The following is a 13,926-nucleotide window of genomic DNA, read 5'->3' as shown; positions in this document are numbered from 1 at the left end:
AAATCAGAAAAACATATTTCATTTTAAAATGCAAATGAAGGATTTACCTTAAAAATAAAATGTCTCACTTCATTCAAAAGTTTAAACTGCACACATCAAGTTTAACTAAATTAAAGAAGTTTGTCCACGCCTCAATAGAACCGAGTGTCTGAAGAATGTTCACTTTAAATAAACATACAGTATAGAGCACGAGGCATTGACTGGTCTCGCGTTAATATCGGATATCTGTGTGCAAACGTGTTTAAATTCTATTAAACCAGAAAAACATTGGAAAAAATATAAATACATAAAACCATAAAGATATCGCTCAATCAGCTAAATTAAAAAATACATTTTTATATACACTCTTCGTAAAAAAAAGTGAAAAAAAACTCACAGTCTAATATTTGCCTGAAGGAACTTGAATGCAACACAAAGTGCGCATGCGCAAATATTTTACGTTGGCAGTCCTTGTGAAGATATTCGTATTTATTTAATTTAAGGTCACATCAAAGTGTTTTTATGTCCTAAATGGACAAAGTTTTGTTTGGGAAACATTAGGCAAATTTTCTATACCTCAGAGAGATTAAATTAATTCGTTAATCTTCGTTAATCTCCGGAGGAAACGGAATAATGTCGACAAATAAAACAAAGAAGGTCAAAATGGCTACGAAATCCTGTCCTGAGTGCGACCAACAGGTAAGTTAATGAAATCATGGAATCATTTATTTAAAGTGATATGGAGCCGGTAGTTCGGATGGAAGTGGCTTCAGGCTCGGTTCGATTCTGTTTTTGTCCCTCAGTCTGAACTTTTCGTCTTAAATTCATTTAAATCTGCAGACTAAAGATTTGTGATGTCCTTAATATTCTCTAACAAAGTTTATTTGGTTTAATGCGAGTTAAAAATGTTTCTGAAGAGAAGAACTGAAATCATGGAAGTCAATAGAAAACTAAAAGTTTTCATGTAAATTAGAATTTTAATGGATTTACTGTGAAGCTCGTGTTGTAAAAGTAGATTTATGTTTAAAAATAAACAGTTTTTAAAGTGAAACCAAACGGTTAGTTTGAAATACTTAGCTTTTATCTAATAATCAAAAAGTCAAAGTAAGATTAATTTGTTGCCAAAAGATGATAAAAATCCATCATTTCGTCACCAACCTTCAGTTTCTGTTCAACAGAAAGTCCTTCAGGACAAAAACTGATTCTGGTCCAAAACCCAGAACAGTTTCCACAGGGTCACCGTTTACTTCTCCGGGTTTTATGTATGATTCAAAGTGCTGAAACTGAAGAAATGGACTGAAGTTTGTCTCCAACATCTCAGGGACAATTCTGCTACAGAGGACAGGAATACCCTCACTTTGGACAGGAAGGACAGGGGGGACAGATGGGAGACAGATCTGTGGCTAAAGACTAGCTGAAGTTAGCTTCTTTATTAGCTCTATTGTATTAGCATTGTTTACCATGATTTGTTGGTAAATTGTTGTTCTTAATAAAAACAGTAAATAAATAAAATATATATTTTAAACTAGCTCTATTATAATTTGTCTTAGCCATGATAACTCCAGCAGCTTTGACGTGCTAGCTATAGTGGCTAATTGAACTTGCTAACAGTTAGCTTCTTCTTCTTTTGGCTTTTCCCTCTTCAGGAGTCAACACAGCGAATCATCCTCCTCCATCTCACCCTGTCGAGACAGTTTTTCTCGTCCTGAGCATTTCATTGCATTGTTGACCTTGTGTTAACCTGCTTGATGAACAAACAGTAAACTATAAACTAAACCAAACTATAAAACTAACTGTTTGCAGCAGGTTCAATTAGCCAATGATGCTAACCTGCTAACAGTTAGCGTCACTGGCTAAGTGAACAAGTATCTGTACTGAACAAGTATTTGTACTGAACAAGTATCTGTACTGCTGATTATCCATGCTGGTGATTATCTCATGCTGCTGTATTCATTCATACCTATCTGCTCACCAAAGACTCATGTTTGGGCTGCTGTTGTTACACCCTGTTGCTTTACATTATTAGTGTTTAGTGTATATCTTAGATCTTTTAGCGTACCGTTTGGCATTTGTTTAGCGTATACTTTGCATATATCTTAGATCCTTATTTACTGTTTCTTTTTTTATACTTTATATTTTGCTGTTTTTGGTTGAACTGGGACCCTGTGTACATAATTTTGTCCCACCTCATGTACCACATGCGATGGAAATGACACTAAAGTTGACTTGAACTTGAGAATGGCAAAGCAAGGCAGCAACAAACAAAACTCAAAAAGTGCATCATAGTCATACCGGTAGCATGGGTGTGCAGTGCAGGTGCAAAAAGTAAAAAAAAAACAACAGAAATAAAAAATAAAAACCGGAGTGAGTTGAAGCGGAGCTCTCGTCAGTGCTGCCATACTGCGGTGCACATAACGTGATCATAACCATGGTTAATTGAACCTGCTAACTGTTGGCCTCGGAGGCTAAATGTTGTTTTTTTAATATCTATTCTTCAGTCTGATATGTGAACCATGTTGTCTTGCATCCCTTGAATCCAGACCTAATGATGAACACTTCCTGTCTCTTGTCTCTTCCTGTCCAGATTCCAGTGGCCTGTAAGTCGTGTCCCTGTGGTTTTGTGTTTATCAGCAGAAAACTTCTAAATGCTAAACTAAGTGAGTGTCCCTCTCCAGCCATAGCAGGTAATGTTCACAACTATACAAACGCTAAATATGATTTCAAATCTAGTTTTGCTTCAGTTTTCATCTGTTTTTTTACTTTTACATTTATAAATGGATTGTACTGATACAGCGCCTTTCTATCTAATCAAGATACTCTAAGCACTTTACAACACTATTTGTGTCCACATTTACCTCCACACACACATTCACACAGCACTCTATCTATGCAAAACTAACTGAGCAAATCATTTTGTAGAGACTAATCGGTGCTTTTAGATCACACCAATGGGACACACGTCAGAGACAGTGAGGGGTTTAGTGTCTTGCTCAGGGACACTTCAACATGTGACTGCTGGTGGAATCAAACTCCCAACTCTCCCATTGGAGGATGGCTGCTCTAACCACTCAGCCACAGCTGCCCCAAATATGTGTGTGTGTGGTGGGGGGAGGGGGGGGTGAACAGTGGGGAAAATAAGTATTTGATACACTGCCAATTTTGCAAGATTTCCCACCTACAAAGAATGGAGAGGTCTGTAATTTTTATCTTAGGTACACTTCAACTGTAAGAGACAGAATCTAAGAGGGAAAAAAAACAGAAAATCACATTGTATGATTTTTAAGTAAGTCAGTTACATTTTATTGCATGAAATAAGTGTTTGATCACCTACCAACCAGCAAGATTTCTGTCTCTCACAGACCCGTTAGTTTTTCTTTAAGAAGCCCTCCTATTCTGCATTTATTACCCGTAATATTTGCACTTGTTTGAACTTGTTACTTGTATAAAAGACACCTGTCCACACGTTCAAACGATCACACTCCAACCTCTACACCAAGGCCAAGACCAAAGTGCTGTCTAAGGACACCAGGGACAAAATTGTAAACCTGCACAACACTGGCATGGGCTACAGGACAATAAGCAAGCAGCTTGGTGAGAAGGCAACAACTGTTGGCACAATTAGCAAATGGAAGAAACACAAGATGACTCAAACCTTCCTCGGTCAGGGGCTCCATGCAAGATCTTGCCTTGTAGGTTTAGGATGACTCTGAGAATGGTCAGGAATCAGCCCAGAACTACACGGGAGGACCTGGTCAACAACCTGAAGAGAGCAGGGACTACAGTCTCAAAGAGGACCATTAGTAACACACTACGCCGTCATGGTTTAAGATCCTGCAGGGCATGCAAGGTCCCCCTGCTCATACCAGCACATGCCCAGGCCCGTTTGATGTTCACCAATGATCATCTGGATGATCCAGGGGAGGCATGGGAGAAGGTCATGTGGTCAGATGAGACTAAAATTGAGCTTTTTGGCATCAACTCTACTTGCTGTGTTTGGTGGAAGAAGGATGAGTACAACTCCAAGAACACCGTCCCAACCGTGAAGCATGGGAATGGAAATGTCATACTTTGGGGTGCTTTTCTGCAAAGGGGACAGGACCACTGCACCATATTAAAGGGAGGATAGATGGGGTCATGTATCATGAGATTTTGGCCAACAACCTCCTTCCCTCAGTAAGAGCATTGAAGATGGGTCATGGCTGGCTCTTCCAGCATGACAACAACCTGAAACACACAGCCAGGGCAACTAAGGAGTGGTTCCTTAAGAAGCATTTCAAGGTCCTGGAGTGGCCTCGCCAGTCTCCAGACCTGAACCCAATAGAAAATCTTTGGAGGAAGCTGAAATTTAATATTGTCCAGCAACAGCCCCGAAACTTGAAAGATCTGGAAAAGATCCGTATGGAGGAGTGGGCCAAAATCTCTGCTGTGGTGTGTCCAAACCTGGTCAAGAACTACAGGGAACATCTGAACTCTGTAAGTGCAAACAAAGTTGTCTGTACCAAATATTCACTTCTGTTTTTCTATTGTATCAAACACTTATTTCATGCAGTAAAATGCAAATGAATAATTTAAAAATCATACAATGTGATTTTCTGGATTTGTTCCTTATATTCTGTCTCTTACAGTTGAATTGTACCGACAATAAAATTATAGACCTTTCCATTCTTTGTAGGGTTGGAAAACTTTCAAAATTGACTGCGTATGAAATTCTTATTTTCCCCACAGTATCTTATGGTATACTAAAAAATGTGTGGGGAAAATATTCATGTCTTCCACCAATTAAACCAAGTGAAATGTCTGAAGACCCATTTCCTAAACAAGCCTCAAAGAAAGAGCTGCTTTGTGATTCTGTTACAGTGGAAGTAGAAGTGATTTTAAAAGAATAAAACCCAGTCAGAAGAATGTCTTTACTTTCCTAATAATTGTAAATGTTGTTATTTTTGGTTTCAGACAAGCTGGACTTCAAGCGGAGAAGAACGGAGAGGATTCGCAGAGAGAGGATTGGTTCTCCTCTAACCAGTGACATGGAGAACCGAAGGAGACCCCGAGTGAACAGTCAGTCAGAAACCATCCGAAGGAGCCGGGGCAGACCCAAAACTGTGGGTCCAAAGAAACAAGAAGAAGAAAAGGGTAAAAAATGTTCCTATCACGGATGAAATCTAAAGTTTATAAAGGCCTCGATAATGGCTGAGAAAAATAATAAAACAAAGTTTGAAAACTAGTATTTCTTATAATTTAATTTAAACAAACCATATCCATGTGTTGGTTTAAATGTGCATATTCAAGTTGTTTGTTATGACATGACAATAGATTTTAGATCAAGATCTAAACAATTACTCTAAGTGGTGGGTGTGCAGCTTTAGCTGCTGTGGATCTAAGGTCTGAACAGGAACAAGACCAGTAATAATTAATAATATTTATTCAACTCAATAAGAGCACCATTCGAGGATATTGTGGAGTACCAACCAAAATAGCTTCAGTAAGACCAGATACAGTTCTACCACGTACACAGAGACAGACTGAGAACTCAGGGCTAACATGGAAGGATCCTAAGGCTCAAGTGAGGCTAAAGTTAGGGAAACAACCTGATGCTAACATGGGGGTAACGTTGTTCAGTGTTAGCTCTTATGGATCTGGGGTTCTTGAGGTACCGGTATTTTGTTAACAGAAAGACAAACAAATGCAATGACATGATTTCCTGCCTTTTGTCTTGTGGGGTGGGGGAAGTAATGAGATGTGGGGGTTTAATTTTGCACAGTGCTATTGTGATTGATGACATCACTATTTATTGTTTTTTGTTTTGTTTACAGATAAACAAGAAAAAGAAGTGGATATTTATGCCAGCCTGTCTGATGAGAAGGCCTTCGTGTTTTCTGTAGCTTTGGCTGAGATCAACCGCAAGATCCTGGGTCAAAGACTGATCCTGTGAAATCCTTAGATCCTGGGTCAGAGACTGAACCTGTGAAGTCCTTTAGATTCTGGGTCAAAGACTGAACCTGTGAAGTCCTTTAGATTCTGGGTCAAAGACTGATCCTGTGAAATCCTTGGATTCTGGGTCAGAGACTGACCCTGTGAAGTCCTTAGATTCTGGGTCAAAGACTGATCCTGTGACATCCTTAGATCCTGGGTCAGAGACTGACACTGTGAAGTTCCTAGATCCTGAGTCAGAGACTGACCCTGTGAAGTCCCTAGATCCTGAGTCAGAGACTGAACTCATGAAGTCCCTAGATCCTGGGTCAGAGACTGAACTCATGAAGTCTCTAGATCCTGGGTCAGAGACTGAACTTGTGAAGTCCTTAGATCCTGGATTTTATGCAGTCTTCTTTAGACCAGAAGATCTAAGGAAACTCTTCCAGAGGACATTATAATGACTAAAGACCCCAGAATTGGCTGGAGCTGACCTTTGACCTGACTGCTTCACGTGGATACAGAATGAGATTTAAGAACAATACTTGGTCCCACAAAACCAGTTTATTCAAAGTTTATTTAAATTAATCAAAATTCAAAGGTCAAATTTTATTATACAATACTTCATTCTGGACGGAAATCATATTTCTGGACTTTAGTTGGAACGACTTCTGTTGTTTGTTAACTTCATTAAACCTACAGATTTGTTGACTTCCTGTGTATCGGCCATCCATGGTATTGTGTGTGTGTGTGTGTGAATATAATTTCTATAGTTTTTCAGACACCTGGTACACTCACCCATACCTCATTGCTCCATTGAGCTCGCGCTGTATGCGCTTGTCAGCCAAAATTGATATAAAGGTTTGCACCTCATCATTGGTCCATGGGATTTGCACCTCACCATTTTTATTTTGGGGAAAGTGCGCTATGCGACCATTGGATTTCAAATGGCGTTTTAGGAGGAATTTGCAAGTACAGCCATGGCTCATCCAGTGAAGTCAATCCACGGACCAATTAATGGCTGCCGTTTGCTGACATCAAAATCGTCGGCTTTGGCTTGGCTTGGAACCATGGCTGAGGCGGGTCCAAAAATCAAGCATGAACTGGTAATGGAAATACAATTTGCCGATGCCGAGTCAATGCGAACTGATTAAAGCCACTCCCGTGGAGAAGCGACTTGTGCGAGCAAGCCTAGAGGGGGGTCTATATGAGGAAGGATGTGGGAACTATGGAAACTTCAATACCCATCATCCAGATTGACCCAGACACAACTTTGGACCCAGTGTTCCAACATGAGAGTGAGGAATCTGCTATCGCACCTAGAGATTGATGAGATACACCATAGATGCTACATTAAGGAGGGATATACCATCATCCCCATCAAAATATGAGTACCAAGCCCTGTTGAAAATCCCAGAGGAACTGAATACAGGGGCAGCTGACCTGAGGATACCATGCGATACGAGCTTTATTTATAGAGCACTTTAAACACTCATAGGACTAAAGTGCTGAGGATGAAGATTGTGACGAAGTTAGGCACCTATAACCTGCAGCCCTTGCCAAGGCTAAATGACTGTCTTCTGGAAGTCTGCTAGAAGATGTGAATGCAGCATTGCTAAGTATCCCTGCTGACACCACCACAGAGACGCATAAGCTGGTATGCACAAAAGCCACAATGATCCTTCACTTGCTTGGCTATAAGATCAAGGCAATCAATAAAGAGTACTGCCAACCACGGAGAAACAGGGTGGAAGCTAAGATCAAGGCAACATGTCCATGAGTCTAGTTACTGTCAGACAATCCCCTAACAAAAAGTAGTACATTTGAAGTTTATTTTCGCAAGTATACTTTAAGTTAAGTATAAGTATATCAAGTATACTACACACCATACTTGTAGTGTACTAGAAGTATACTGATTTAATACTTGTTTGGACTAAATTGGGACATTTTTATAATATTTTTAAGTATATCAAATAAAGTTTATAAAAAGTAAACCAAGTACACTTCCTCATTTTTAGTGTAATATAAGTACACTTATAGTACACGTAAATAAACTACTTTTTGCTAAGGGATGCATCAGAGCTCTGGCTACTCCTCTAAAGAAGTACATTCAAGATGTGTGTATTTATGTATAAGTGTACTTATGTATATTGTATTTATATAATGTGTGTATTTTAGGGTTGATGGTGTTCTTATGATGGTTCAAATTAATAATTTCTGATCGAATCAGAAAATAATGAAACAGTTAAAGGTTTTTCACAATAGATCAGGAAATGAAAACATTTTTCACAATAAAACAGGAAATGGAAACTGTCCATCTTCAAAGGATCCCAGAAGAACTCTACTGTACATGTACAGACCAACATTTGGTGAAACTGTTTTGACCTTTGACCAGTTCTTCCAGGTAGACCTGTCCTGCAGAGGTTCGTGATACCACCCAGCTGCCAGGAGGGAGGTGAAGAGCTCGAACCTAAACCAGGTCCGGATCAGAGACAGTTTTAGTCTGATGATCCAGGTCCCGATCAGAAGCTCCAGGTTTTAGTCTGGATCAGAGAGTCCAAGTGAAGAACATGTCATGTATGTCACATATGCCATGTATGTTACCTGACCATCATTCAATTATTCTTTCAGTGTTACTACCTGTGCAAATAACCTGTCACACAACCTGTGTAGTTTATGTTAGTTATGATGTGCAATCTACAGGTATATCATGTACATTTAAGCTCATACTGTATTACTACCTGGGAAATACTTATTCGTACAAATTCATTTTACTTGCACTGTTATATTCTACTATGTTGTTCTTTACTATTTCTCTTTTGGACCTTGTAAATATTATATTTCTTTTTCACTTCTTGGTACTTTATTTTGTACCCTTATTGGGGCATGGTGGTGCAGAGGCTAGAGAAGGTGGGCCTGTGATTGGAAGATCACCGTACAACTCCCAGTACCGACAACATCAATGTGTGGGTGAGATAGGTGAAGCACCCGTGCCTGCCTCCACCCTGGGCTCTTGAGCAAGGCCCTTGACCTCTACCATCTGTTCCCATGGGCACCACAGATGGCAGCTCCCTGCTCCACACAGAGGGCTGTGGTAGCTCTGTGGTTGTCAGGAAGCTAGAGCATCCGGCCAAATCTTTGTGCGACTTAGTTCGCTGTGGCGACCCCTGAAGAAGGGAGCAGCCGGAAGAAGAAGATAAATAAATGTGTACCCTTATTGCATGCGTATTTCTTGTTTGTTTGTAGCGAGTCAAATCGATTCTTCTCATCCTGAACATTTCATTAACCATAGTTAACCTGCATATGACAAATAAACGTAACAGTAAGACTTCCGGCAGCAGGGGGCACCAGAGCTCCTTCACTGGGATCAAAACAAACCGGAAACAGGAAGTGAAGCAGGGGTAAACTCCAGTCCGAGCTCGGAACCTTCGGTTGTTCTTAATGAATCCGTAACGTCTGTTTCTGGTTCTGTGTTTGTTTTGGTTTGAAGAATCTGTGAAAAGACAAGATGGCGACCACCGTCAGCACCCAGAGAGGACAGGTAAGTCCCGCCAACAGCTTCCTGTTAGTAAACATAAAGTCTCACCTGGACCGAACCCAATCGAGCATGCGCATAGTAGCTGTGAACCTGAGGCCGGTCAGCTGACCCGACCAGGTGAACCTGCAGACCCAGGTGGTAGTATCACTCGACCTGGCAGTCAGACCTTTGATTCCCTGGTTTTTAAAGTGCCGGTGAGGGGCCCCCCTGTGGGTCCTGAAACATCAAGTCGGGGTCCGGAGAAGACCTTCAGAAATTAAGTTTTATTTTTCAGGTAGGACAGACCGAGATTCAGGACTTCATCCATGAAAGACTCAAAATCAAAAACTGATCGTAAACTTACAGCTCTCTGACAAAACTCAGTTTATGACAGTTTTAGATTTAATTCAGCTGACGCATGTGTGTGTGTGTGTGTGTGTGTGTGTGTGTGTGTGTGTGTGTGTGTAGGTGTATGTTGGAGAACTCCCTCAGGACTTCCTGAGGATCACTCCCACCCAGCAGCAGCAGCAGGTCCAGTTGGACGCCCAGGCGGCCCGGCAGCTGCAATACGGAGGCTCCATCGCCACAATGGGTCGGCTCAGCATCACTGTGGTCCAGGTACAGAGACTGGGTCCTGCTGGACCTGTAGAGTTCTCAGAATGACTCTGTGTTGGTTCCTTTATGTCTCTGATTAAAACTCTGTTTTTGATTTTTAACAGGCCAAACTGGCTAAAAACTACGGGATGACCAGGATGGATCCATATTGTCGGATCAGATTGGGCTATGCGGTCTATGAGACCCCGACAGCTCATAATGGAGCCAAGAACCCGCGGTGGAACAAAGTGATCCAGTGTACGGTTCCCCCGGGGGTGGACTCCTTCTACCTGGAGATCTTTGATGAGGTGAGGCGTGAAAGCGTTTCTAACATAAATCACGTGTTGATGTGGACAAAACAGAACCAAACTGTGAAGTGTCACACACCATAGAAGAAGAAGCTGCAGGCTGGTTCTGGAGGAGCCTGATGGGGACACACAGTCTCACGTTTACTCACGCTCAGTTGGTTCTGGACACGTTTGTTAAAGAACGTTCAGATTGTCTCAGGTCACTCTTTGGTTTCTCATTCTTCACATTTCTCAGTTTCTGACTCTCAGAAACTGCAGTGAGTGCAAGACCTGGACTCTGTGACTCGTAGAAACATTAAACAACTCGTAGACCTCATCGAAACAAGAAACTCATCATGTTTACACTTCAGCTGCAGGAAGGCCTGCACATGGAAACTGAGAACCCTCGAAAACATTTCCAGACTATTTAGAGACTTTCTCAAGACGGTGTTAATCTCCAACAGTCACATTTCACACAGAAACTGGTTCATGAGAGGAAAAAGTTCAGAGTTCAAACTGCTGCAGAGAAACGGAAGCTGCTAAAAGAGCCTCGACGGAAAAACAGGTAAAGAGGATGATGAGGATGAAGGTGGTGGATGATGTGGTTCTGCAGCAGGTCACATGAACAGATCTTTGTTTTATTTTTATACGTCAGCAGTCATAAATCACTTTTATCACTTGTCAGATCTTTTTGCCATAACAGATGGGGAATCATGTAATTGCCTCCATGTGAAAGTTGTGTTAGTAAAATATCTCCTGAACCAGTGCACAAATCTTTATTTCTCTCAGAAAGTTATCAATGGGAGTAGGCCAACAGGATTCAAGATGGCCACCATAGCTAACCCCAGATTTTTGAAGCTGTGATGAACTCCTTGATCACTCGCAAGCATCACCTCCTCAGTTTAATGTGTGTTTGTTTGTTTGTTGTTGTTGTTGACGGCGTACAGAGGGCGTTCTCAATGGATGACAGGATCGCATGGACCCATGTGACCGTCCCTGAGGGTCTGAGGGAGGGCAGCGTGGTGGACGAGTGGTACAGCCTGAGCGGTCGTCAAGGCGACGATAAGGAGGGCATGATCAACCTGGTGATGTCGTTCGCTGTAAGTCTGTTCACACACACTCATCTGCTTCCTCTGTGTGTGTGCGTGCGTGTGTGTTTTGAGGATGAATGGGTTCTGATCATGGGTTGATGGTTCCAAAGCTGCCATCTTCTTCTAGGTTCCTGTAAACGCTGTTATTCCAACACATCGTCAGTTCCACGTCACGTGGTAATTTGGCAGAAAAATTAAGACTTTCCTGCAGGAAGTGACACGTTCTGCACTGGAAGGGCTACTGCTAGCTGCTGCTACTTTCATTTGACAACGATGCCTGAATTTCATGTAAATAAAGAGCAATGTGAGTCTGAAGGTTTTAAAACGGGGTTTGATTCGTTTATTTATTAAGAGGACAGAAAAACTCTTTAATCCTGTTCTGACTAGCCTTTAGCTCATCAGTTCTGTCAGAAAAAAAATCAGTTCAATAAACTGAGGTCAAAGTTATCTACAGCAGGTAAGACATTCAGTATGTATAACTTTTAACAGAACCCCTCTTCAGAGTGTTTGAACTGTCCCTTTAAGTGCTGTCCTGGTTGTCAGCAGCAGATTTCAAGTTTATGCTTTAAATAAAATGTAGAAGATCGAGGAAGTTTTTGATGAAAACTCAGAAACATCTCAGATCTAATCTGAAAATCATTCCTCTCACACCAACAGGAAGTTACCCCAGCTTTGATGATTCTGATGGTTCCTCTGTTTCAGTCATTACCTGCTGCTGTGATGAGTCAGCCTGTGGTTCTGATGCCATCCGTCTATCAGGAGGGGGTCGGATACGTTCCCATCACAGGTCAGACACACGGGTACACACACGGGTACAAACATGGGTACACACACACAGATATTTAGTAGGGGTGTAAATCACCAGCTTTACCACGATACGATATTTTATTGATTTGTTTGTATGACGATACGATTTTTCTCCATATCACAAAGTTTGTCACGATACGATTTCAATTCTACTCAATTCACAATCTGCGATCGATATATTGCGATATCAAATGCCCATCTCATTTACATATAAATAAATTTACAAAAACAATTCAAGTATGATTTAACCATTTTATTTCTATTACAGGCACCAGGCATTTAAAAAAAAGTTTTTTCTTAATTAATGAAAAAATAAAAATAAATGACCTGTTCAGTATAGTCTCACATTTCTCATGTTTAAGTGCATTTTTTAAACAAGTTAACTTAAAAGTGCTCTGATTACCTTTCAGTTATAAAGAAACAAAAATAGATATTGAGCTTACATAACATGGCTATCAATGCCGTGTTTCTTCTTCAGGTGAACGGCCAAATTAGTTTTTTCCTGAATATTTTAACTCTCACTGGCACCTGGTGCATACGGCATGAGATTTGTCTGTTGAGCCGTCCTTCTGTTGGAATTAAAAATATTTCCACTGTGTTGATTTAAATCCAGCAGGAGAGTGAATTTCATTATCTGTGTTTTCTGCCTCGTCTGCCATGTTGCTGAGGCGGCCACTGAGCGCAGCCGCACACAGAAATGGTGACACAGATGTGCCTTGGGAATTTCAAAATAAAAGCATATTTTAAAGATGACAATATGAATTTATGTTTTAGTTTTGCCACAATATAATTGAATCATTAATAATTTAATCGATATATCTATGTAAATCAGTGTATTGTTACACCTCTGGTATTTAGGTATACACACATGTACACACAAAGGTACACACCTGTGCACTGCTCGCGTGTGTAAAGCTGTTCTTTGTACTGAGTTGAAGCTTTGTTTCCAGGCGTTCCTGGAGTCTATAGCCAGGGTGTGGTACCGATGGCGGTACCAACCAACATGCCAGCAATGGGGGGTCCAGGGCCTGCCTGCAGTGAGGAGGACCTGAAGGCTCTACAGGACATGTTTCCAAACCTGGACCCAGAGGTGGTCCGTACAGTTCTGGAGGCCCAACAGGGCAACAAGGACGCTGCCATTAATTCTCTGCTGCAGATGGCTGAGGAGGTCTGATAGCTGAACACACCAAAAACATGCCAACAACACATCAACAAAAACATGTCAACAACACATCAACTGAACAATATCACACCAACAACATGCCAACAATTTGCCAACTACACGTCAACAACAATCACCTGAACAACAAACCTCCAAAAACATGTCAACAACACGTCAACAACACATCAACTGAAAAGCACGTCAACAGCATATTAATACACCAACATGTTAACACCATGTCATTATGTCAACAGCATGCTAACAACACACCAACAATGTCTCAGCAACATGTTAACAACACATGAACTAAACAACAACACACCAACATGTCAACAATACACCAACAACACATCAAAAACACATCAACTGAACAACAACACGTCTACAACACATCAGCAACATCCAAACAACATATCTTCTGAACAACAACATGCCAATAACATGCCAACAACACACAAACATGCCAGCAAAACATCAACAACACATCAACTGAACAACACACCAACAGCATGTCAACAACATACATCAACTAAACAACACCCCAACAGCATGTCAACAACATACAATACATCCGCTAAACAC

The 13,926-nt window shown here is 41.0% G+C and overlaps 2 protein-coding genes across 2 annotated transcripts; both read left to right on the top strand.

Moving 5' to 3' along the window:
• The first annotated feature begins 445 nt into the window (after positions 1–445).
• On the top strand, positions 446–6,580 carry c2h16orf87 (chromosome 2 C16orf87 homolog). The gene is made up of 4 exons (XM_037697267.1): positions 446–678; positions 2,564–2,663; positions 4,930–5,109; positions 5,790–6,580. The coding sequence occupies exons 1-4, from the start codon at positions 613–615 to the stop codon at positions 5,906–5,908; spliced, it is 465 nt and encodes a 154-aa protein (XP_037553195.1). The 5' UTR covers positions 446–612; the 3' UTR covers positions 5,909–6,580.
• Positions 6,581–9,266: 2,686 nt separating this feature from the next.
• Positions 9,267–13,655, top strand: LOC119429672 (toll interacting protein). The gene is made up of 6 exons (XM_037697257.1): positions 9,267–9,427; positions 9,872–10,021; positions 10,123–10,305; positions 11,232–11,384; positions 12,078–12,162; positions 13,133–13,655. Exons 1-6 carry the CDS (start codon positions 9,395–9,397, stop codon positions 13,354–13,356), a joined length of 828 nt encoding a protein of 275 aa, XP_037553185.1. The 5' UTR covers positions 9,267–9,394; the 3' UTR covers positions 13,357–13,655.
• Positions 13,656–13,926: the final 271 nt, after the last annotated feature.

The sequence above is a fragment of the Nematolebias whitei genome, chromosome 2 (assembly GCF_014905685.2).
Source record: "Nematolebias whitei isolate Nwh7 chromosome 2, NemWhi1, whole genome shotgun sequence".
NCBI lineage: Eukaryota > Metazoa > Chordata > Actinopteri > Cyprinodontiformes > Rivulidae > Nematolebias > Nematolebias whitei.
This window is presented reverse-complemented; position numbering and strand designations above follow the sequence as displayed.

Excerpts from the sequence above, each read along its gene's own strand:
- LOC119429672 (XM_037697257.1), top strand. The coding sequence starts at position 9,395 with ATGGCGACCACCGTCAGCACCCAGAGAGGACAG. Across the intron at positions 9,428-9,871 it reads TCAGCACCCAGAGAGGACAG|GTGTATGTTGGAGAACTCCC; the intron begins GTAAGTCCCGCC and ends GTGTGTGTGTAG. Across the intron at positions 10,306-11,231 it reads ACCTGGAGATCTTTGATGAG|AGGGCGTTCTCAATGGATGA; the intron begins GTGAGGCGTGAA and ends GACGGCGTACAG.
- c2h16orf87 (XM_037697267.1), top strand. The coding sequence starts at position 613 with ATGTCGACAAATAAAACAAAGAAGGTCAAAATGGCTACGAAATCCTGT. Across the intron at positions 679-2,563 it reads GTCCTGAGTGCGACCAACAG|ATTCCAGTGGCCTGTAAGTC; the intron begins GTAAGTTAATGA and ends CTTCCTGTCCAG. Across the intron at positions 2,664-4,929 it reads TCCCTCTCCAGCCATAGCAG|ACAAGCTGGACTTCAAGCGG; the intron begins GTAATGTTCACA and ends TTTTGGTTTCAG.